At 32.8% G+C, this 26,511-nt stretch overlaps 1 protein-coding gene across 2 annotated transcripts in view; it reads left to right on the forward strand.

Annotated features, from left to right (window-relative positions):
- LOC123658866 (organic cation transporter protein-like) overlaps positions 1-15,531 on the forward strand; it is a 33,962-nt gene extending 18,431 nt beyond the window's left edge. Inside the window, exons 2-7 of one of the 2 annotated variants that reach the window (XM_045594156.1) lie at positions 5,510-5,686; positions 8,552-8,771; positions 9,481-9,736; positions 10,135-10,758; positions 13,327-13,505; positions 14,148-15,531. In XM_045594156.1, the coding sequence (XP_045450112.1) occupies positions 5,526-5,686; positions 8,552-8,771; positions 9,481-9,736; positions 10,135-10,758; positions 13,327-13,505; positions 14,148-14,312 (1,605 nt within the window). In that variant the 5' untranslated portion in view covers positions 5,510-5,525 and the 3' untranslated portion in view covers positions 14,313-15,531. Of the gene's footprint in view, positions 1-5,251; positions 5,687-8,551; positions 8,772-9,480; positions 9,737-10,134; positions 10,759-13,326; positions 13,506-14,147 lie in introns of those variants that run through there. The other variant, XM_045594155.1, reaches the window with a different exon arrangement.
- The last annotated feature ends 10,980 nt before the right edge of the window (positions 15,532-26,511 follow it).

Here is a 26,511-nt window from a genome sequence, read left to right on the forward strand (position 1 = left end):
CAATTGTGTTTGTTTGATAATGCAACTACTAAGCCTTTGATGATAATATTGTTAGTTCTTGTGGGATGTATCGCTAGTTCAGTTCTATAGCTTTTTTTTATATAACTAGGTCGGCAAAAAAGTACGGCTCACCTGATGGTAAGCGATTACTGTAGCTTATAGACGTCTGTAAGACCAGAAGCATCGCAAGCGCGTTGCTGACCCTACCCCCAATTCCCCCCAGGAGCTCTGGTCGCTTTACTCACCAACAGGAACATTACACTATTTGAAAGCAGTGTTATTTAGCTGTGGTCTTCTGTAAGGTCGAGGTTGGGCTGTACCATATTTTGAGCAAGAAATTTCCTGCTGTGTCCTAAATTATCTGTTATTACATAATTGTATTTGCTCTTAAATGAAAACAAAAAACGACTTCAATCACATCGACAAGTAAGTAATAAATACTACTTACGTAGTCAATAAAACATTCGATTTTGAGTTGGCACTCAAAAACACACATGACAAGCACATGCTTTCGATAAAAAACAATATTATTAAAACGAACTACTGCGAGGTCCCATACATATAAATACAAACGAATTGAAAACGTCCTCCTTAATTTTAACCAACTTCAAGCAATCCAACTTATAGAAGAGGGGGCAAACGGACAGTTGGCTCACCTGATGGTAGGTGAAAACAACACCCACAGACACCCGCTACATCAAAGGATTAGCAGGCGCGTTGCCGGCCTTTCAAAAACGAATATGCTCCTCTTTTGAAGGTCCCTAGGTCGTATTTGTTCGGAAATACCGTAGGTGGTAGCTGGTTCCAAAGAGGGGTCGTGCGTGGCAGAAAATGGCGCAAAAATCGAGCTGTCGTCGACTTCCAGACATCGAGGTGATGTGGATGAAATTTTGAATTTTGACGCGATGTCCGGTGGTGGAATTCTGCTGTAGGTATTAGTCCGAACAATTACTCAGAACACTCCCCGTGGTAAATACGGTAGAAGATGCAGAGTGACCCGACATCTCTACGCAGCGCCAATATAATGTAGCTGTCTCATAAAATTATGACTTTAGGTCTTCAATTGATAAAACTATTCTAATTTTTATAGTTTTTTGTTGGTTTTACTTTTTTATCGAACAAAAAGACGGATTGTACCAGGTTCAAATAAGTGAAAAGTCAAACTGACCCTATTTTACAACTCAGCGCTTACTCTTCTCAGAAAGAGTCATTAAAATCAAACTACTCTATAAAAAGATCAATGTTTTCGAACAAAAATACGCGAGTCGAACTGATAACCTCTTGGTTTTTCTTTTTTTCGTTAAAAATATATTTGAGGTCGGTTACGATATCTTTTTTTAGTAATAGGTCAAACACAAATTTCGTTTTTAAGACCTTCCTCGGGCGGAATAAGTAGCTTCTCTGTCTTAAAAGTTAAATTTCTGTGTTTCGTTTTTCTGGTTTCAACTTACGTCTTTATGTGATTCTAATGTTTTTATACTAGAAAGGTGGCAAACAAGCGTACGGCCCGGCTGTTGATAAGCGGATACCGTAGCTTATATACATCTACAACAGAAGGAGCATTGCATGCGCGTTGCCGAGACGCTCCCACATTCAACCATGAAATAACGAACATAAATTAATTCAGAACAAATAAGAAAAGTAATAAAATTACTAAATCTCCATACAAAACTGAAATCCAATTAGGTATATGTTGAAAGATTTATCGATAGAGACGTATAAAAAGATAAAAACAGTTTTCTATCTATTCATTCTGTAAAAGATAAAAAAAGAAAACAGATAAAATCTACGAATCCTGCCATTAAATTAATTTCATCAAACATTAGTTTAATGAAGGTAATCAAAGATAAATGTACGCGCCGAGATCCATATTATTCAGGTAATTGTTTCAGTAGATAAGATAAAATAGACAGTACATGATAACTACGCGAGGACTTTAAGCCGTATTCAATTGTAGAACAAAATATGAGTTATTAGCACATGCGAAGATCTTTTTAAGGTTATATATATATATATATATATATATATATATATATATATATATATATATATATATATATATATATATTTTTTTTTTTTTTTTTTATACAATGATAGGCTTGCGTTTGACCACTATTTCACCTGTTGATAAGTGAAAATGCGGTCTAAGATGGAGCACGCTTACCTAGAAGTAACCTATTCACTCGCGACTTAAAGATCCCCAGGTTATAATTTTCTGGAAACACAGACGCTGGTAGAGAGTTCCATTCTTTGGCTGTACGGATCAAGAATGTACTAGCGAATCGCTTAGTGCGTATAAGGGGAATGTCAACCATATAAGGGTGGCGTAACGCAGAGCGTCTGGTTGTACGATGATGGAAGGGGGTAGGGGGAATCAGGTTATGGAGTTCTATCTCTTTGTAGAGTCACGCGTGTATAGAAAATCGTGTGGTGTCGGCGGACACTAGATAGGAACGAAGGTCCTTATTATAAAATATTTATTTCAAGTTCTATTGGAGGTATAAAGAAAATAATTATTCGAGTACATATTTTTTATTATAATTTTTTTATCGATAAAAAAACTTTACTAAATTATCTAACACCTTTATTTTATTTACGATGATAGATAAAAATATATAGTAATTATTGAATGATATAATAATAATAGCGAACTACAATAATAATATCAGTCATCACGTAGACTATATATTAGACACTGTGTAGCCATCGTACATAGACTACACATAACAATCTTACGCTATTTTTTTTTAAATTACGCACGTTTTTTACCGGCTACCTCCGCAAAGCACCATAAAGAACTTCGTTCCAAAACTTTCAAAATATTATTTTACAGTAGTCAATAAAAAGTTAAGTTATGAGTTATTGGAGCAAAATAGCACACGAATACTACCTTTTTAAAGGACCTATCGAAAGATAATGTGTCACTTGACTTAGTGACTTGTATCGTATTATCAAGTATTCAATAGTCGCCCAACAGTTATCACGTAGTTCATATTAATTATTATTATATACTTTATTGCACTCAAAAAATAGATATAAAACATACAATAATAGAAAGGTTTATGCAATATGGCAAAGGCATATGGCAAAGGTGGACTTATCTCTGAAAGAGATTTCTTCCAGTCAACCCATGGTCATGAGTAAGTGTTTCATATAGCGAGGCAAACAGTGCAAGAAGTATTCATTCAGAAGAAAATAAAAAATAAATAATAAATATTAAAAAAAACACCAAAGAAAAAATAAATAAATAAAAAGAATAAAATTTATATATATACCAAAATGTAACATACTACATATTAACAAATACATATAAAGATACATACCAAAATACAAATATACTTATACATATACATAAACATATACATACTCACTATAATATATAAGTAAATACATACATATTCTATAATATACAGATGATTACACATTACCTAGTGAAAGCAAGTGTTTCTTTAATTTATATTTAAAGGAAACAACATTAATTGTTATGTTATAGCTTTATATGTACATGTAATAATTTCTTAAATCAATATTTAATATTCTTATTTATAATTACATTCATTTAATATTATAAATAAATCAATAATTAATTCTGATTTGACACATCGGTAAAATTGTATAAAAAGGGTAAGCCATAATCATTTATTATTATTCGAGTTGTTAACAACGTTACGCTGTTCAAAAATATAGACTGAATGTGATAATCGCCTTGGCTATTTAATTTACAAACCCGCTAGTGCTTAACAATCGTATTTAAATGTTTTTGTGTTTAATTTGAGGTTTGGGTTTAATTTGTTTATTTATTCAAAAGAATTTATAGTTAGCTTATGCAGTAACTTATATGCATTAAGAGAATTATAAAAGGTAATAATGGCCGTTGTTACAAACGTGTGCTACTTGTAAAATAACTCGTAACTGGTCGATTTAACTATTTTTTAATATATTAAACTTTTACTTAACGTCACTGAAACTGAAAAAAATGAACAGAGAAACGGTTACCTTGATTATGAATCAATGTAGTAAAATAAATTGTAAATCCCCTATTAGAAGTTTCACGACCATCCATCATTATAATACCACCCACGTTTACTAAAAGGTCAATTGATGAATTAAACCACTAATTATTACAACTAGTTAACTCGTTAATCTTAATTACTTCTATTACACAATTTAAACCTAAGACAATTATAAAGGAAGTGTTATTAGAGCAACGGTCACAGCGCTGGCTTATGGCTGTAGAGCTGAACGTTGCGGGTCGGTCCCTGCAAATGGTATACATTTGTATTGGCCATACAGATGATTGCCCTGGTCTGGGTGTTTGTGCTTGTGTATTGTGTGCTACCGCAGCCTCGATACATGAGTAAATACTAGTGGAGGTAATTGATTGTGAGGCTTGTTCATTTAATATTTATCTTAATAATACGTGACTTTTATACCTACTGCTTTACTCATATTTGTCGTAGCGTGATTTTTTATACCTATTGAACCTAAATAAAACTACTATTAGATTTTAGGATTCACTTTGTTTTGCCTTTTTGATGACCCTACTCTGTATTGTTTTAAAATCTCCTCTACCCTAAGGTTGTCTGGAACAAATCGCTTACCTAGCGATAAGACCATCTTTGTGCATATTGTTTTGTAAGTTTCATTTTTAAGATACCTATTCTTCTCTTCTTCTCGGTCTGTCTTTCTCGGAACACGCTTACCTAGAAGTAACCTATTCTCTCGCGACTTAAAGATCTCCAGGTCATACTTTCGGGAAACACAGACGCTGGTAAAGAGTTCCATTCTTTGGCCGTACGAATCAAGAATGTACTAGCGAATCGCTTAGTGCGTATAGGGGGAATGTCAATCATATAAAGGTGACGTAACGCAGAGCGTCTGGTTGTACGATAACGGAAGGGGGATGGAAGGGGGAAATCAGGTCATGGAGTTCTTGCGCACACTCTCCGAAGTGTATCCGATAAAAAACCGACAGGCCGGCCACCCTACGCCGATGATGCAAGCTTTGTAGTTTTGCGGCGACCAGTGCACCATCACCGAAGTTGTTTTTGATTTTGATTTTATGTATGTCAACTTGTATGCACAAAAAATTATATTTCTTCTTCTTCTTCTACTACATACAAAAGTATTTTCTAAATTTGACGATTTTATGCAGATGCATAAAGGTGAACAGGCTGCGTGTGGCGCATACGTTGCGTCTGATACGTTACATGCACGTCAATTATGCACTTAAAAATATTACAAAAATATATTAATGATGGGAACATTTTTAACATTTTTTTTGACACCTCCCTTTCGTTACTCTTCAAACTACATAACCATTTCATAGTAAAGCGCGTTAAGCATCTTTTCAAATTGCCTTTTTCATAATAAAATTCTAACTATTATTAGAACAGTTTACATATCGATATACAACCTTCATGTCTATATAAAGTTAAACCGCAACATATTAATTACTGATGTCTGACTTCAACGATACAAGTAAATCATTCACAAATCTACTTTTCAGATAATCCACCAAAGAAATGGAACAGAAGAAGGAAATAAATCTCGAATCAGTGCTAGAGAGCCTCGGCCCGTACGGACGCTACAATCTATTGAATTTCGTCTTGCTTCTTTTTCCTGTGCTGTTGAGCAGTTTCTTTGAGTGCGGATTCATCTTTGAGGCTGCGGAACAAACGTACAGGTAATCTTTACTTTATTCACTGTTAACTAACATAAATACTGTTAGAAGAAAATTTATTTTCATTTTTTTATCATTTACTAGCTGACCAAGCGACTTTTGTACCATACTTTCTACGTGAATCTACACACACACACACACATATATATATATATATATATATATATATATATAATACAAGTATTAAGTTGCTTCCTTATTGTCTATTTAAAGACTGAAAAAAGTAATTGTTTATTTCTTAACTAGTACAATTTAACACATTGAATATTTCGTATTTATTTAAATATTTGTATTGTAAATTCAATATCTCAAAACCGTACTCCATTACAAAGCATATCACTAACAATGTGTAATGTGTACAAACGATAAAAAATTAAGCTTGTTTTTTTTTAAAGAATAAAACTAATTTTAATAAAACCAAATCTGCTAAATACAAAATTGTAATTAACGTCTTATCATCAAGTTGCATATTAATTACCGACATTATGAAAAACAGTTCAATTACATCGTAAAGTACAAGTAGCAGTAGTACATTTAGTACGACGTGTGTGTAGGTACATTGGTGAAACAGTCAACGAAATACGCATTATTACGGACAACTCAATAAGTACTTTTCAGCTCTCAATCAATATTAATTAGGACCACAAGATAATCACCAGCTTTCGATTAAAAAAGGAATCATAGAAATCGTTACATCCAATAAAAAGACAGTCGAGTTGGAGAACTTTCGGAACTTTCTAGAAGACGGTTAAAAAAGTGCTTTATATACTAAACGTTTCATAAGTTTTTGCTCGTAAATGTTCACTATACGTGACAAGTCATACCGTGATATTGTATAGCCTATCTTTCTCAATAAGAACAAACTATTTATTAAAAATATTTCTTTCAAGCACATTGATGAAACTTTTCCCTTGTTTTTCTGAGGTGTTCATAGTGTGATAGATAATCTAAATATAGTTTCATTCAAAAGAATATATATATCATTCAAAAATAAAGTCTATTGTCTTAAAGCTTATTAATATATTTTTTTAACCGACTTCCAAAAAAGGAGGAGGTTCTCAATTCGACTGTATTTTTTTTTTAACCGACTTCCAAAAAAGGAGGAGGTTCTCAATTCGACTGTATTTTTTTTTTTTTTTATGTATGTTACATCAGAACTTTTGACTGGGTAGACCGATTTCGACAAATTTTGTTTTAATCGAAAGGTTTTGTGTGCCAATTGATCCCATTTAAATTTATTTGAGATCTAACAACTACTTTTCGAGTTATATCTAATAATGCGTTTTTACTTGACGCTTTTTTCGTCGACCTACGTTGTATTATACCGCATAACTTTCTACTGGATGTACCGATTTTGATAATTCTTTTTTTGTTGGAAAGGCAATATCCCTAGTTTGGTACCGTGATAAGGAAACCAGGATCTGATGATGGGATCCCAGAGAAATCGAGGGAAACTCTCGAAAATCCGTAATAACTTTTTACTGGGTGTACCGATTTTGATAATTTTTAATTTAATCGAAAGCTGATGTTTATCATGTGGTTACATATAAATTTTATCGAAATCTGATGACTACTTTTTGAGTAATCTTTGTTAACGCGTAGTTGCTTGACTATGTTTTCGTCGATCTACGTTGTATTACTTGTCGATGTAATTGAAGTCGGTTTTTTTTCGTTTGCGAGCAAACACAATTATTTACGCAGCTATACGTCAAATTCTATATATTTGTAGTACCTGACTATTGATTATCATTTATGATGACGAATCAAATATAAAATAATAAATTTGATTAATTAGTCGAAGCTTGTGCTTTTATAAATTGCAAATTTCGTCAAGCCTTGTAAACAAAACATAAAAGTGTGCTAAATTCAAAAGAATTTAGTATTTTTTATTACTTATGTGATAAATATTTCAATAATTTTACTAGTCAGATCTTTGTCACATATCATTATTAATTTTTTTCACATACAATTTATATCTAAGTAATTTTATTATCCAAGTAGCCATTTCATATATGTTAACAATTATATAAAATAAATATTATTCGTTCAACTTACATTCTTATTTGCTCATATTATATAGTTGAGTTCATAATTGTGTGTAGCCTATGACTAGCTATGTAATAGCCTAGCAGTAAACCTATTCAATATGCCTAAAACAAAAATATTTGAAACAAAATTAAACAAATCAATAGATCAAACAAAGTAAAACTAAACCTTTAACTCAATATGTATTTAGACTACAATATTTTTTTTACATTCCATATTATTGTACAAATTTTTAATCAAATAATATAATCAAATCAAAACAAATTTAAGATAAAAAAATTATTTTATCAATTATTACATACGTGATTATTGTACAGAATATATCTAATTGCTTAATCGTTGATAAATCTTAGTTGTGTGTCTGATAAGCGTATCTCTGATGTAATATCCGTTATCTGCGAGATGCACGCTCGGGGAATCAATACGTGTTGATATTGTTTCTAACTATCTAATGTAATGCAACATTAAGTAACAACATAGATGTTAACCACCTATCTGGCTCTTTAACGCATTTTACTGTCACCCTGCTTTCTGCTTCAGGTGTAGAGGGCTCGATACTCGCCCCTAGCCTAGACAACATATTTATATGCTTGTTTAAAAAAATAAATTTAATAAAATGTTTATTTCATCAATAACCAACACATTACAATAATTTCACAAAGGTAGCCAGACTGCTTTTGAGTGTTCGGTGTTAATTTGCTCTTGGCTGGACCATCCACCATACTGTGATACAGTAAAATGAAAATAGATTGAGCCAAAACAGTATAAATGTGATTTATACATACTACTGAATATCTTAATAATCATCCTATTGTTTCTCAGATGCAAAGTCTATGGCTGCGATGGGAGATACAATGACACTTCCTGGGTACAGTACGCCATACCTACGAACAAAGAAACTAATCGACCGGAATCCTGCGAAAGATACGTACCACTGAACTCCACGGAATCTCAATGTACTCCTCACAGTTTCACCAATGAGACGATGGCGTGTGATGAATTCGTTTTTGAGGATTCCCATAAAATTTCTCTTGTTGAAGAGGTAGGTATTCATTAAGGAAACTCAACAACAGAACAAGCTCTGTACCTGTACCTAAATACAAATAGGTATCAAAATAACCTAAGTCATGACAAATAAATGAGTACAATTTTTGCAAAGCATTAAAGTATTTTCTCTAAATTAGGATAATAGTCATAACAATTGTCCTCAAAATAACCCGAAAATCATATCAATCTATAAAAAATCTCAGAATATAATAATAAAATCATTCTCATTCTTACTTTATGTAAAACACAATGAATAGTATATTGATAATCAAAAATCATTTAAATATTCCTAAATAATACCGGCGTTGACTGTCATGATGTTTTATACTTTCATAATGCCTGCAATTGGCAATTATTATCGTAGTGTGTATTAATAACACATGTAGAGAGGCATTGACCGCTTATCACGTCCAAGAAGTTGTATAATATTAATTATTATAAACGTTGACTCATCAATTAAAACGTTATTATTAAAAACGATAAATAATAAAAGGTAAAATACGCGTTACTAATATTTGAATAAGTTATCCTCGAATAATATTTTTTGGTTTTGTATACATAGTAATTTTTGCATTACATTTTGATGAATGGTGTTACAGTAAAATTACAGCAAATCACTGCTTAAATTTGTATGTATCATCTTGTAAACAATTTATTTAATTTTCAAAATTTGACAAATTATAATAATGTGTGCTCCTTTCCAGTTCAATTTAGAATGTCAAGAGTGGAAGAGAGCATTAGTTGGAACAGTGCACAATTCCGGTATGTTCGCAGCTATGCTAGTCACTGGAGCTATCTCCGATAGATTTGGCCGAAGAGTTGCTGTTGGCATGGCAGCTACAACCAGCTTCATATTCGGCATATCAAGAGCATTCGCGCCCGGATACTTAACCTATCTAACCTTGCACTTCTTAGAAGCCGCATTCGGTGGTGGATTATACCCATCTGCCTATGTATTTAGTAAGTGCTAATTTTCAATCCAATCCCAAACATGAAATAATAATTACTGATAACTGATTTTGAAATTGGATAAATCGTTAGTCTATAAATATCACTCCTTGTTAATCGCTCAAATCTTTTCAGTTATTCATAATAAGCCGCCCATTCGCGTGTCGCTCATTGTAAACTAGATAAATTGTATAAAATTGGTTTAGATTTTTATCGTAAATAGATTTACAGTGATCAGAACATGCAACTTTTTTCTATTACCCTAATAACTATTAACCCTTGAATAATAATGTTTATCACATTCTTAACAACCATTTCAATTACAACGAATCTTGTATGAGCATTGAATCCTAGAGTCTACTTTCGTTCATTATAACATATAGATTACTCACACAAATTCTCTTTTGCAGTTGTTGAATTGGTCGGTCTCAAACAGCGCGTGATCGTCTCAGCTATGTGCAACATGACGTTCGTCGTTGGTGTCGTCCTCATAGCCCTTCTCGCTTGGTTCGTCAACAACTGGAGGACCTACATCCTCATCATATACGCTCCAGGAATCCTCGTCGGAATTTACGTTTGTTTCATGAACGAGAGTGCAAGATGGCTACTCAGCAAAGGAAAAAAAGCCCAAGCGATCAAAACACTCAAACGTGCCGCAAAAATAAACAATTTAGATTCTCGTAACTTAGAATTAGATTCGCTGAGTGATCCTCTTCTGAAACAAGAGAATAATCAGACGTTGGATAAGAAATCTCAGTTCTCGAAGGCCTTACGTTCAAGTATTATATGGAAGAGATTACTGATATGCTCATTTTTGTGGTTGACGTGTTCTTTGGTTTATTACGGACTTTCTATAAATTCAGTGTCGTTGAGTGGTAATAAATACCTGAGTTTCATGTTGGTTGTACTGGTCGAAATACCCGCGTATATAGTGGTTGTAATCGTGCTGGACAAGTATGGTCGGAAAAAGACAATGATCACTACATATTTGACTTGTGCTGCAACGAGCTTACTGTTTGCGTTCCTGCCGAGATGTGAGTAAAATTAAATTAATTTATTTTTATAAGATTACAGCTAAATAGTACTGCTTTCAAGCAGTGTTGTGTTCCTGTGGTGAGTAAGATGACCAGAGCTCCTGGAGGTCGGATCGGCAATACGCTTATAATACTGCCAAGAACATAAGATGATGTCGATGCCAATGTCAAGTAGAGTGGATAAACGAAATTATTAATTGATTGACATTATACGATTCAGCCTATAACCTCCATCTGCTGAGCATAGGCCTCTTTCTAAATGAAGAAGAACGATCGAAGCTTAATCCACCAAGCTGTTCCACTGCGGGCTGGCAGATATAGTCCCCACTGTGAGTAACCTATCAGTTGTGTATGATAACAACCGGGACCGACAGCTTAACGTGCTCTCCGAGGCGCGGTTGGGAGACCTTCAAGGTCGGACATCCAAACAGTAAAGAAAAATTTGTACAAATACAAATATCAATCCCAAGCGGAATCGAACCCGCAAACCGCCGGTTGTTAGATGCTTACATAGTATACCACACACTACACCAGAGCGATTGTTTATTGACATTGTAACGGTCATTGATTAATTAAAAAATAAACAATTGGAAACAGTTAATCGGAACAAATATATTTATAACACATTGTCAAACTTCAATGAGCGCGGTAACATATGTTCACATAAAAATGACATACATAAAAATTATACCAAAGCTCAAATTAATTCTAAAATCATACACATTATATCGGAATATAAATAAAATTTGATATAAATATGATTGAATAACGTTTGATATAAAAATAAAACGTTGAATTTAAAAATAAACACACGTGTTTCGATTACGAGAAAGATGAATAAACTTAAAATGTGATGTCGTCTACAGAATTTTATTCACAACAATTTCCTATGTTTACTACGCACGTGGACCGCGTGTGTGAAATTTTAATTGTTGATGAATATGCAAATTTATTTTAAAAATACGTTTATGGTTCTTTTATATCGGGTTCCGCATAATTAACTTTATTGTATATTAAGCTTCTTATACTTAAAGGACAGAATTTTATTTAAAATTTTTCTTTGTTATTTGGTCATTTATATGTTTCTTAGATTATTATTTTTAAATTAATAAAAGGTAAAACACATAGTACACGTAGAGTACCCACTTTGTTTCTTTTATTTTTTGATGTCCGTTTAAATATAATATTCATAAATCGATAGATAAACATTATTGGTAGACAGATACTGAAATACGTCTCACATTTATTTAGATTTATTGATATTATAAGTTTATAAACATTTTAATTTTTAAAGTTTTTCTCTAATTACTAAACACTGTACAAGACATACAGGAGTAATTTTTTGCAGTTATATATGTTACCGATATTTTATAAAATACCTATGCATTCTATACATTGCCTAAATTGTTCACTTTGTCGGTAACGTATACACATGTTAATACAATCATAACAAGGGTTCGCCCAATACCGAACTCTAGACCAATCTGAATGAAACCGCATCTTTACATTGACCCACATTTTTTTAATTCGTAATTACAAAATGTGTTTCTCTTTTGTTTTTTTGTTTTTTTACCTTACAATATATTTAATGCGTCAAGTTGTCATTATTATTATTCAGTATAATTTTTCGGTTTTATAAATTATTATTATTATACTCGTATACATATATGGGTCGTTTAGAAGAACTGGCTAATCATTACATAGTATAAAACAATGTCGCTTCCCGCTGTCTGTGTGCTTAGATCTTTAAAACTACGCAACGGATTTTGAAGCGGTTTTATTAAGTAAATAGAGTAATTCGAGAGGGAGGTTTATATGTATAATACATGCATAATATAGTAGAGGAACACTGATAGTTTTAGAGGTTACTAATGTGATGTCGTACATATACACATTTTTTTTGCGCTTATATTGCAAATATTTATTTTATATTTAGTATCAGCATTGCACCTGTGCGTAGCCAGGGCAGGTCGCTAGTTAGTCATAGGACTATTGTAGTACTAGTCTAGCCACGTTACGGTTTTTAAAATAAAAGTAAAATTTAAAATACTTACATATAGATATATATCTCAGTATATATATACAAAGTCTCAACATCTTGCGCTTTATAATATAATTATTATTATCAAAAATGATGACGAATGTCATTACAGCTCCCTCGTAAAATTCGTAACTCAATTTTTTTCCCAAACTATACAGACTCCTTTGTCATGCTGTATTTTAATTTCCGCATCTGTGGTAATTACTTCCCAATATTTATATACAGACATTCTAATTCTAAATTATATAATATAATTAATGTGTTAAAATGTTATCGTCGTGTATATTTAGATGGAGATATGGAGGTATCATAAAGGAGTCCAATGTTTATAACAACCTCTCACAAGTAAATAATGAAACAAAAACACGTTTACTACAAGTAAAATTACTATGAGGTATATCAATGGGATGTGACCTAGAACGCTAACATTTATTTGCCGATCTTAAGGACACAGTACTACAATTGTAGTCGTATATGTATAGTAAAAAGATATTATTACTATATCAATATCTTTGTCATCCCAACAGCGAACTGGTGGTCCATCCCGCTGTATCTCATCGGCAAGTGGAGCGTGACTCTCACGTACAGCTCGGTGTACATCTACGTGTCTGAAGTGTTCCCCACCAACATGCGGCAGACCCTCATCAGCGTGTGCTCGACCGCAGGCAGGATCGGCTCGCTCATAGCACCGTTGACACCGCTACTGGTATTCATTCCTATTTTAGATTTATTTCTACTGTTATACATGTTAAATAAGTTTTGAGTTTGTTTTCGATTTTTAACGGACTTCAAAAAAGGAGGAGGTTACTCAATTCGACTGTATATATATATTAAATGTATTTTCGAGTATAACTTCGTCGTTTATGAACCGATTTTGATATTTTTTTTTTTGTTGGAAAGGAGATATCCTAAGTATGGTACCATGATAAGGAAACCAGGATCTGATGATGGGATCCCAGAGAAATCGATTTAACCCTCGAAAATCCGCATAACTTTTTACTGGGTGTACCGATTTTGATGATTTAATCGAAAGCCGATGTTTATCATGTGGTCACATTTAAATTTCATCGAGATCTAATTGCAACTTTTGGAGTAATCTTTGATAATGCGTATTTACTTGACTATTTTTTCGTCTATCTACGTTGTATTACTTGTCGATATAAATGAAGTCGGTTTTTTTTTGTTTGCCAGCAAACACAATTATTTTCAGTAGAATCTCCTTTCCGAATCAGTGATAGTTTCACTTTTAAGGATAATTAATATTTTTATTTGTAAAATGACGATTCAAGGGTGCTTTTGAAGCCAATTCTTTTCGATTTTGATTTTGAATGTTCCCAATTTGTTTCAGTCGTATTATCATAGATCGATGCCAACGGTCATATTCGGTGGCATGTGCTTTATATCCAGTCTTCTGGTTCTGATGCTACCAGAAACAAGAAACATGAGGCTACCAGACACAATCGAAGAGGCCGAAGAACTTTCTCGAATGAAAAGGAAAACTGATACCGCCTAAGACCGCCTAAGAATAATGTGTGCTTTTATAGTAAATTTTATAAAATTTGGCTGTTTACGTCCACAAAAATTGCATTTTTATATATATAAAAAAATGTACACCTGTTGCATATTGCGATTTATTAAACATATATCGATAGGGTAGTCGAATTGTCAATGAATTTGATGTATTCATTACATTTTTGTATTACTTAATTATTGATAAATGATATCTTTTGTTAGTTTAATTAAAAAGATTAACGTATTTAATTATATACGTTAGTAATAAAGCCATGATACGTACTTACATATTTACCTACATAATAATATTTATGTGCCAAAATGCACTCGCTGATTCATAGTGATATATCAAACGCCTTAATACAAATATTTCTCTAGATTTCTAAACATAGTATTTTTCGAAATATTTGTAAAGTTAGTGCAAAAAATCGAAAAAAAAATCGAAGGCTATTTTTAAAATGCCATATAGTGTATTATATAATTCACTCTTGAATATAATTAAACGTTAAATCAGAAGGTAATTTTTATAATTTATATATTTTCAGCTTAAAACACTGTAAAATGTTAATCCATTATTTAATATATGCATACATGTTTAGCGATTCTGATAACGTACAAAATTAAAACTTGATTACAGATTTGATACTTTACCTTTGTCTTAAATATTTTAAATATTTTATTTCAAAGTATACTCGAGTTTTAAAACTGGATTTTTTAACATACAAACTTGTTTACTGCTCTGCATCTGCACTATCCTAACATCCAGAATTCACTAAAATGAAAAAGACTTGGATGTTAAAAAGTTTAATATTGTCAAATTCGTAATTTATTGCACAATGCGTACGCACATTTATATATATTTATTGAAACAAAGACTATTTTTTCCAATTAAAAGTTCTTTTTTTGGTAATATACATTTTTTTTGTCAAACAAACTAATAAATACATAAGAACCGAACTCAAAGCCAAACTATCATACCTTATCTTTATAAGACCTTTACTAAAAACTAAATTAAAATTTAAAAACTATGTACTGTATCAAATAATATTACTTTTATAAGGCTTAGAGGACATTCGTATCACATGTTGACATTCTTATCACAACTTTATGACTGACTCATAAAACTGACATTGCTCTTAATTGTATTCTATTGTGTTACATAGTACTTTATTAAAGGAAACATTGTGTACTCTAATGAATAAAATTTTATACCAACTGAACAATAGTTTATATTATAACAATAAATGACGAAGGAAGTGTTCATATGTATGTAAATTTAAGTACTTATAAAACATTATACTTATGACAAGCTTTTGTATGGTCTGAACTTTCTTCTATACAGAGAATGTGGTCTATTTCCAGCAGATAGATGTTACAGGTTGAATCAATCGATTAATTAAGTTTCTGTAAATCAATATAACATGCTTATTTTTTTTTTTTGGAGTAAAACTTCTTTACGCTCACTTGGCTCAGGGAGTTAGATGGTGAGTGAGTGACGAGAGTGTTACGAAAAGTGTGATCAGGCGAGGTTAACGGAGCAAGAGAGAGGTGCGAGCACACATTTTCTTTCTCTCTCTCTCATAGCCAGTAACGTTTCGTATATCTAAGACACAGTGCAGGCCTATTGTGCAGAAATTTTACTTCAGTCGTGTGGTCTGAAGCACACTCGTTTTTCTTGTTTTTTTTCTGTAAGTAATCTGTAACTACCCGCGGCTTGTGTAACTTTGTAAGTTATGGTAGAAAATCCATACACCGCCATCTACCGAACGTTGATGTTAGCTATGTATCAAATTGCCATACAGATAAAACTACGTATACGCGTTTTTGCAATAAAAGTTTTAAACTTGATCATGTTGTTTTACTTATTTATTTACTGCTACAATAATGTATATTTAGCGCGATGAGCTCAAAGAGCTCCTGGGGGGATTGGGGATTGGGTCGGCAACGCGCTTGCAATGCTTCTGGTGTTGCAGACGTCTATAAGCTACGGTAATCGCTTACCATCAGGTGAGCCGTACGCTTGTTTGCTGACCTAAGACCGTCCACTCGCCGCCATTTACTATAATTATGAGAGTGGTAAGCTCACTTGCCCACTTTTTTGCACCAGCGCCAAGCTCTGGCGCCAAGGGGTCAAAGTGGTCCCCATGGCCGAAAATCGGTCGGAATATGCAAAAAAACAATATATATCTAAATCTAATTTATATTGTTTCCTTAATTATCAATCTGCTTAAATTTTTAATTCAATCTAACAAATCGACAGAGCATGGTCGCATCTCGTCATATTTTCTTTTTTTCTTTTTTCATGTTTGCCATGGATGTGTCTTTCTTTTGCAAATTGTTGTTCATGGTACCGAAACTTTCCTTTTGGAAATTCGATTCATTATTTGAGTATCATATGCCTGGCTAGTAAAACATCATTTTTAAAATATGATATATTCATTGTAATTGAATGACATCAAGTACATTTTTGATCAAAAACAAAAATTTATGATGAATAAAGTTTATATTTGGATATGGATTTATATCATGTCTATAAAACCACCTTCGTAAATAATGCATTATTATAGAACAAACGTCCACTGCTGGACATAGGCCTCCACAAGCTCGCGCCGAAAATGGCGTGAACTCATATGTGTTACCCATAGTCACCACGCTGGGCAGGCGAACTGGTAACCGCAGGGCTGGCTTAGTCACACCGAAGACGCTGCTGCCCGTCTTCGGCCTGTATAATTCAAAGCCAGCAGTTGGATAGTTATCCCGCCATCAGTCGGCTTTTTAAGTTCCAAGGTGGGAGTGGAACTGCGTTATCCCTTAGTCGTCTCTTACGACGCCCACGGGAAGAGAGGAGGTGACTATATTCTTTACTGCCGTAACCACACAGCAGAAAGGAAAGGAACCATTTACAAGCGGTAATTTTAGTAATTTAGTAAATGTTTGTGCTGTTTATGTTAATGGAGTAAAACATTAAAATTTAAATAAATAATAATGAAGGGTGTGTGTACTTACTTACTTTATGTACACACCTAAGAAATTATAATTCATTCACTAGCTAACTTCAGGTTATCGGTTATTTGTGACGGTGTGCGCGCGCATCGTAAAAATATACTCTCATCATTTTTCCCTAACGCGCCAAAAAAAGGGTAACTTCAAAAAAATTTAATGCTTACACTAATATGATACCTGCTATTTTACATTGACAATGATTAATTGAACAAAAGGTGTTCTCAAGATATGTATTTATAAAGCTTATTAAAAAGCAATTTTAATAACTACTTTGAAAGCTGTGTCAGCTAAAGGTTATAGGTACATCTGACTCGACAAGCAAAATTAAATCGCTGTAGTATCGAGAAGAACCACTAAGAACCTCAGTAGTTACACGTCTTTATTATAACCTTGAATGTAGATCTCTAGGTCACACCACTAACACTTTCAATCAATTTTAATGCAATAACTTTTAGACGTAAATCTGTAACAGTACACGGATACAGACTTTTTTAAAATTGTGACAAACATCACGATCATACGTAGATTATTTAGTCCGACCGGCAGGAGGACACTACGTCTCCGCTCCAGAAAACTTGTATTCCATAGGCCAACTAAATAGAGAAACCTGTGACCAGCCCAATTCAAGTTGATAATTCTTCATTCGGTTGACCACGCGCAGCGGTCACAGCACTGGCTGTTGCGTTCTCTCACGTATAATTTAATTTTTGATTTTAACCTTAATGACTCCAAGCATAGCTCATTCCACGGCATATTCATCCCTTAACCTCATACCCTTTAACTTGAGGACTAGTATACTAAATGTTGGGCAGCAAAAGTTTAAGAAAGAATATACCAATATCAGTCAACGTTCTAGCAATTTTTTACCAGTTTTAACAGTGACGTATTATTTAGTATTTTGCACAATCTAGCACAGGCTAGGCTTTAGATTAAGAACCGCATTTTGAAGTTAGATAGGTTAGGGTTATTATTTTATTTTTTTGTAACCAAATTATGTCGATAAACAGTCTAATTTGGTAGTTAGATACGTTAGGGTTATTTATTTATATATATATATTTTTTGTAACGAAATTATGCCGATAAACAGTCAAATTTTGAGCTTAGATAATTTGACGGTTCCTTATCTAAAGCCTTACCAAAATTCTAGATAACGAAAAATTTTCCTCGCCAGTGAATAATAAAATTCACACTCCATACTAAATAAATATACACAATTACATAAATTATACAGACCACAGATAAAAAAGGGATATAGAGTAAAAATCATCAAAATAACAAACCTCGCAAGCGAATGAGATGTGTCTTCGTATTAATATTTAACGAAGCCTAAGTAATCAGTTAAATATGCACGAGTAGTAGCGGGTAACGATCGTGCGTTTGTCAGACGATACTCAACTTAATAATAATAATGAGCTATATGTTATTCAAGTTTATTTGAATTTCATACAGACGCTCTGAGGGTGAATCCGAGATATTTAAGCGGAAGTATTCGCGGGTTGATTGTTAGGAGTTTTCGCTGTTAGAAATTAAACACGTTATAAACAATTGTGATATAATTATTCCAATATATTGAATTATTTATGAAATCGAGTGACCTTTAAGAAAACATTAAAAATATTTTTTTTTTTACTGAAAATAACATATTAGAATTATTTTTTATTAAAACTTATTTTTCTTTCTTTTATCATCAGCCAGCCCTATTTAACAATTTATATAAGTTATGTTTTATCTGTCATAATTATGCAAGCTGATAATTTTTGTTACGTGTTTAAACAACTAAATGACGGTTATTCTAATAATCTAACTAAAATATACCATTTAACTTTTTTTGTCCATTTTATAGTAAATTAGTGTTAAATTTTTTATTCGCCATATGTAACATGAATTTTGATAATAATCGAGAGCAGTGACATATGCTCTTCGAAATATCGTGGGAAAACCACACGTACGCACACGCGCACGCAAGCGGGCACTCACGTATACACACAGAACAAACAAACAGAAACAAAAATAATACATAATTTGACTTAGACACTACTACTATTAGTTTCATACATCAGTATTCCTGTGTAACATAAAGTTTATTTTCATATTAATTACAATTTCAAAGGCAAACATGTTGTGATAACACGTGCGTGTTATTATGTCTTTAAAATACATTAACAAATGATACCTACATGCACACTAAATTATCGTATGTAATATTTATTTCGAAGGAAAAACATTTTCTTATTTTATTACATGAGAACCATTCTTTATTACACGTTCAAGCACACACTTACCTCTTAACAACTTGTACTAAAGTGCTGAAACATTCCAACCAGAAAAAAAAAGAACTAGAAAAACTCAATTTCTCAATAAAACTCCGTAGATAAGTTCACCAGAGTGTTCTATTTCGATACCGAGTATTTTCGCTTGCCAGTTTCTTTTTTTTTTACACAGTCCACCAGTAAAAGTTGAATGTAAAAAGACTTTATATATTAATATATGATAAAATAAAAGTAAAAACTTCTTGGGACTTTTACTATAGTTTTTATTTACTTTTATGCTTATTACATTAACAAAATAATTTCAAAACATAATATTATTAATTACAATCGTAATATGAGTATATAAATATGAAATAAATTTGTAAACGACCGATTCAACAAAACAAGTATGTTTAGCGTTTTTGTCTGTCATTCTGCATTTCTTGTAGCTTTGTTCCGGCTTCGCGTCAAATCAGTTGCAAAATGTTTCTGTTCGACCTTGGAAATCTAAATATTTAGAACTAAAACTATATCTGAACACTTCGAATGAAGTAAAATTTGGACTTGAAGTTTGTTCTATTTGCTTATTTTTTTTAAGTGTAAAATAAGGCGAGGGATGATTTTTATTAGCCGTAAAAATAATTTTCTTCTCCTACATGGAGAAAGAATCATATGGCTGGCAGTGGGCCGTTACAAACTGAATCGCCAGCATATAAAACTTAATATTTAAATATATGTGAAATCATATACGTATGATCTATTTTGCCAATCAACATTTAGTAATAACATATTATATTATTGCAGTATCTATGTCCAGTATCGTTACAAACCAAATATTATAAACTTTTTCAGATTTTACTTTCTCAGTTTCAATCCTTCCGTGACCACAATTTCTGTAAAATATCCAAAACAGGACATCTAAAACACTTAATAAACCGCGATAAAATCCGTAAAAGTTTGTTCATTGTAATGAGTGAAATTCGTGTAAACATTATAAAACAAATAGTTTTAATTTTTCGTCTTACAGCAAGCAATTAGAAATATCGAAGAAAATTTAATTTCACTTTAGCACTCATAAAACAAAGACTAGGAGTGGTTTTAATTTCCCGTCCTTTCTATAGAAAGAAATGTAAATTATTTCGATAGAGATTCGTTCGTATTTTACCAACTGTAAGTTTTAAAAACAAGACAAAGTAAACACTGTCAGTTTATCATTAAGGCTGATCGTACACTGCATTTTTAAAATTTATTTTAACTTAGGTATGTTTGCATAAAAATAATAATGAAACAACAATTTGCTTCAAATTTTTTGGTGTTAGCAATCTCAATAAATACTTTTAATCTACTGTGACTGACGATACGACAAAAGCTATCAAACTTACTGCTATTTGGGACTCCTCTACTTTCTTCAAATTTTCATCATTAAAGCCTATACAGTCCACTGCTGGACATAAGCCTCCACAAGTTTACGCCAAAAATAACGTGAACTCATGTGTTTTGCCCATAGTCACCACGCTGGGCAGGCGGGTTGGTGACCTTTTCAAATTTACATTCTCTCATTTATTTGTATGGGATGTCAAGGCGAGCATTTTAGCTGTTAGATCAAACTCGTGGGTTTTAACTCCATCAGCTGTATGATCATCCTATTATAGTTTTAACCCTACCTGTCCTAAGCCACATTTTTTACGGTTCCTTATTATCGATTACTTTTCTTACCTGCTAGAAAGACGCTAAACTCATTCCTCTACCCAAAAAAACCTAATTCGAAGCAATCCCTTCTTTTTGTCCAAAGTTTTAGAGCGTATTGTTCATCGACAACTTACATTATTCCTTACTTCAAAGAATCTCTTAAGCCCTTATCAGTCCAGTTCCCGTAAAGGTCATAAAGGTAGTACGGCTACGGCTCTCATTAAGATCCCCGATGACATTAGACTTGACATAGACAATCACAGTCTCACGGTGTTGACTTTGTTAGAATGTAGCAATGCGTTCAGTACTGTAGATTTTGATATAATTATTGCTTGCGGTTATATATTCCCTTAACATATCTCCATTGATAATTGGTTTATATACCTATTTGGGCTTCATCAGATATTGCGTTTCCAGGGTGAGTTTTCAGACTGGTCAAACATAAAAACTGGTGTCCCACAAGGAGGTTTCTTATCTCCTCTCCTTTTTTAAATTTTTGTAAATACAATCTGTCCCTACATAATTATATTCTATCACCTATAAGCAGACAATCTTCAGTTTTACTCCCAAACAAAACTGATCGACTTACATGTTTTCAGAGTTTAAATAGCGATTTAAACAATATTTGCGATTGGTGCAGTTCATACGGATTAAATATCAATCAATTTTTATTTATTTAACTATTTTCCGACTACCTGCACTGATGATGTTCTCATCTCTTGTTGGTGTAATTTGAAATGCGTCATTTTTTATTAACAATACAAATATTAGTCTGTGGTATAGTCTGTGGCCAGACTGAGGTACCATTTGTCTAGTCTCATTTAAAAAAGCAGATGTATCCAAGTGTTAAACCGACAACAAACAACTAATAAACGATACAATGGATGAGAAATCCATAAATGTGTACATTATACAATGTGCATATCATGAAAAAAAATGAAAAAGTTAAGATATGGATTGTCTATTTCAGCTTTTATTACAATATCTAAATACTCATGAAAATGGCTTGTTTAGACGAATTGCGGAGAACATCACTGATTACTTTGTTCCGAATTTTTTTTATTACTTACTATTTCCAAAATAAACAACCAGACATAATACATTAAAAATAGATATACTAGGTTCAAGTCATTATAAAAGCTTTTTAGGATCTTTTGATTTTGATGTAGTGATATTTCACAGATAATAAAATTAATTAAATATTTGAGAATATAATTACAATTAGGTTTCGTAAGAAACCGCGTTGGCTTGGTTAGGTTCGAAAAGACGCCGCGTTGGCGCAGAGGTCACAGCCATGGATTGTACCTGTTGCGCTAGCGGTTGCGGGTTCGATCCCCGCACATGACAAACATTTGTATTGGCCATACAGGTGTTTGCCGTGGTCTGGGTGTTTGTGCAATCCTAGTGGGTCTCCCCACCGTGCCTCGGAGAGCACGTTAAGCCGTCGGTCCTAGTTGTTATCATGTAAACCTGATAGCGATCGTTACTCATAGTAGGGAATATATCCGCCAACCCGCATTGGAGCAGCGTGGTGGATTAAGCTCTGATCCTTCTACATGGGGAAAGAGGCCTTTGCCCAGTAGTGGGATATTACAGGCTGAAGCGATTCATAAGAAACATTTTGTTGTTACAATACAAATATATTTTTCTCTACTTTAACTATATTTATACTTACATATCAACAATACAAAAACTTTTTAGAGCCATTTATATTATTCACATTAAATAGTACATCAAAATAAAATAATAACAAAACATAAGTTGTTTGAAATACACCAAGAGAATGTAAGTTAAGTAATAGTTTTACCCATCTGTATAATTACCTACAACAAATGCCTAATAATAATCGTTAGGCCCTTAGTAGAAAACCCCAAGGATTAATTAAATGATGAATGAAGGCAACTACCAACCATCAAAATTAATTGCGGCTTTTAACAAATCTACAAAATTAATTTCAAGGTCATTAATTTTTAGTAGAAGTTAGAGCTTTTTAATTTGATTTTTAAAATTGGATATCTACATATATATAGTATTATTGTAAATATTTACATACCAAAATGAATTCAAAAATAATAATTCATATATCATGAGGACCACTTAGTTTACTTACTAGATTAGTCGATCTCTTTCAGTACGTTTCACAATATATTAGCAAGGTGTAAAATATTTTAATTATTTAATCTTCTTCTATATATTAATAAGTGAAGCAAAAAGTTTGTAGGCCTTTTTAAAAAAATTGCGCGGACGGAGGAGTATGACATTTCGCACACACACACACACACACACACACACACACACACACACACACGTGCACACTTATTACAGTACAAAGAAAATTTTAAACGCTTTTACGAACTTTAAAACTTATAATATATTCATGCAATAAATCATAAAAACAATAGTTACGCGTCATATATTAGGAAGATGAAGTAGTAGTAAGTACCTTTACCATATACAAATATAACTGCAGGTACAATAGGTCTTGACTTACCTCATACTAAACCAAGCTTTACCTTTGTTCAGACGACTCAGGTCGCGACCAAATATTGCACTTCTCTAAAACGTCTAATAGTGATGGAAACTTAAAGCAGTATCGATACTTTTTCAATTTAATCTGACAAGATCTGATACGTACTTTTTGTAATATATCTTATTAGATATTACGCATTATTATGCGTATTTACTTGACATTTTTTTCGTCGATCAACGTAATTGAAGTCGGTTTTTTTTTCGTTTCCAAGCAAACACAATTATGTTTTCTTGCATTAAAATATAGCTTATGTCGCTCAGCGATAATCGGCCCAGTCGGTAGTTTTTTTGTGTACAAACATTCAAAAATACAAAAATACAAATCTTACATCTGTATAATATTAGTATATAATATATACTTAGATGATTCAAGCGATGATTTAAAATTTTGTCGATAAAATTTTATCGACTCACCCCAGCCCTAGTCAGAAGCGACCGTAAAGACTCTTTGTGTGATTAAAAGCAGCAATTCCAAGATTCTCAACGACCTCACCGGATCTTTTTGTTGGTAGTAAAAGATCTTCTATTTTTTCATCGTGTGTCTGTACTCTTTGAAACTTTAATATGACTGCTTTATGATTTGTCATTGGCAAGATCTAGCTGACATGATTATATTTAAAATATCTTACAGTGTATATCCACATTGGCCACATTGACCTATATATGTATAGGTCAATATGGACTATTTTTTCGTAATTATATCTTTATATATATAAATTACGCGTCACGTTGTTTGTCCGTGATGGACTCCTAAACTTAACGATTTTAATCAAATTTGTACACTGTGTATATTTTGATACATCCTGAAAGATAGGCTAAATTTTATTTCGATATATTCAAGGAAAAAATAAAGCGGTACGAAGTTCGCCAGTTCGGCTAGCAATGTATACAAATATTGTGTCACAGAATTCGTCAGAAAAATTCGATATTTAGGAAATTTTTGAAGTAAATCTTTTATATACGCACGTTTTACTTGAGTAGTAAGCTGTAAAGTGTAAATAAAGTGTGATCAGGTGAGGCGAACGGAAGTTGAGAAAGAGGTGTAAGTTAGTGAAGACAGAAAGAGAGTTACATTTCGTAAGTTTTACTTCAGTCGTGTGGTCTAAAGTACACTCATTTTTGTGTTTTATTTGGTAGGTCAATAGGTCATAGGCTATTTTTGACCTTAGGTGACAATTGCGTCTCTATCCATATTGATATCGCACAGTAATATTAAAGTGAACGGATTTTATCCTGGATACCGAAACCCCAAGATACTTTATGTTTTCAAAAAGCATAATAAGCATATTATTTGCTATTTTTATCTTCTTTTGTAACTGATGCTTGTATTTATCTAAATTTATATACAGATTTATAGCTCTATATATTGGTCATTATATTCCATTCGTATACGTACACTAGTTACAAATATTTGTACATTTTCTTACCCATGATACCATGAAGATATTTTTTTTTTATGTCACTAGTCTGTCTTGTCGGCAAACAAGCGTACGGCTCACCTGATGGTAAGCGATTACCGTAGCTTATAGACGCCTGCAACACCAGAAGCATCGCAAGCGCGTTGCCGACCCAATCCCCAATCACCCCAGGAGCTCTGGTCACCTTACTCACCAACAGGAACACAATACTGCTTGAAAACAGTATTATTTTGCTGTGATCTTCTGTAAGGTCGAGGTATTACTCCAGTCCAGTATTTCTTACCAATTAGATATCGTTTCCTTTAATCAGTTTTTTTTAAGTATTTCTGTTATCAGCAGATACGACGATATGTACTAAATATATTTAAATCAAAAGATGATGCCAAAAATCATATCTGCACAAAAAATAGACGTTAAAATTCAACAAAACTGCGAATTAAGAAAGACTGAGTAAGTCCATTTTTATTTCCATCTAACGAAAGACAAAAAATGTAATTGAAAACAGTCGTAACCCTTCGAGAATATTACTAGGACATAGCAAAACAAAATAAAAACATACTTCCTGGTGCACGCAACGGAATGATCATACTGACCCATTTTCTGGGGCAAATTTACTATCGCATAAGAAAACTATAATGGCCGCTCGGTTTACCGCAAGAAATCTCTTATATTTATTTAACCGTGTAATAACAAACCTCCATAAAATATTCTTAGGGCTGTAACACTGAGGGTAGCCTTATTAGCTGTTACGGTTAACCACAAACTATGTACATATATAAATAGGGAAACGTACTAAGTAGCAAACGTCCAAATTTACGACAACTCCGGGAACTTAACAATGGCGCGTTATCATTACTGTCCATAATAGGTTATATTTTATATCCTCATGTATGTATGGGTACTGCTTTGTTCCTTTATAATGCTTATATGGTTAAACTGAGCTCATTAAATTTATTTTTATACCAATAGGATTGCTATTACGGCCTAAGTAAGTAAGTTGTTAGTAGCCTATGGACGCTTGCAACACCAGGGACATCGCAAGGGACACCCTTCTTCTGTAAAGTTGAAAGCAGTCTACGTCCCCAGACGGGCTGCTTCAGATTTTGTAAAGGTTATTTTCTGCTGTAAGCCTACATCAACTTAATTATACATCGTTATAATCATTTTAGTAGATAAAAATTCAGTTGTGATAATTGAAGTTAAGCAGAGGAGTCTTTCTTGCGTTTCAGTATAAAGTTAAATTTTTGTGGGGCACAAAGGACACGTTAACATTTTAAAAGTTGCTCCTTATAAAAGATGTTCCTACTGACAT

The sequence above is a fragment of the Melitaea cinxia genome, chromosome 13 (assembly GCF_905220565.1).
Source record: "Melitaea cinxia chromosome 13, ilMelCinx1.1, whole genome shotgun sequence".
In the NCBI taxonomy this organism is placed as follows: Eukaryota; Metazoa; Arthropoda; class Insecta; order Lepidoptera; family Nymphalidae; genus Melitaea; species Melitaea cinxia.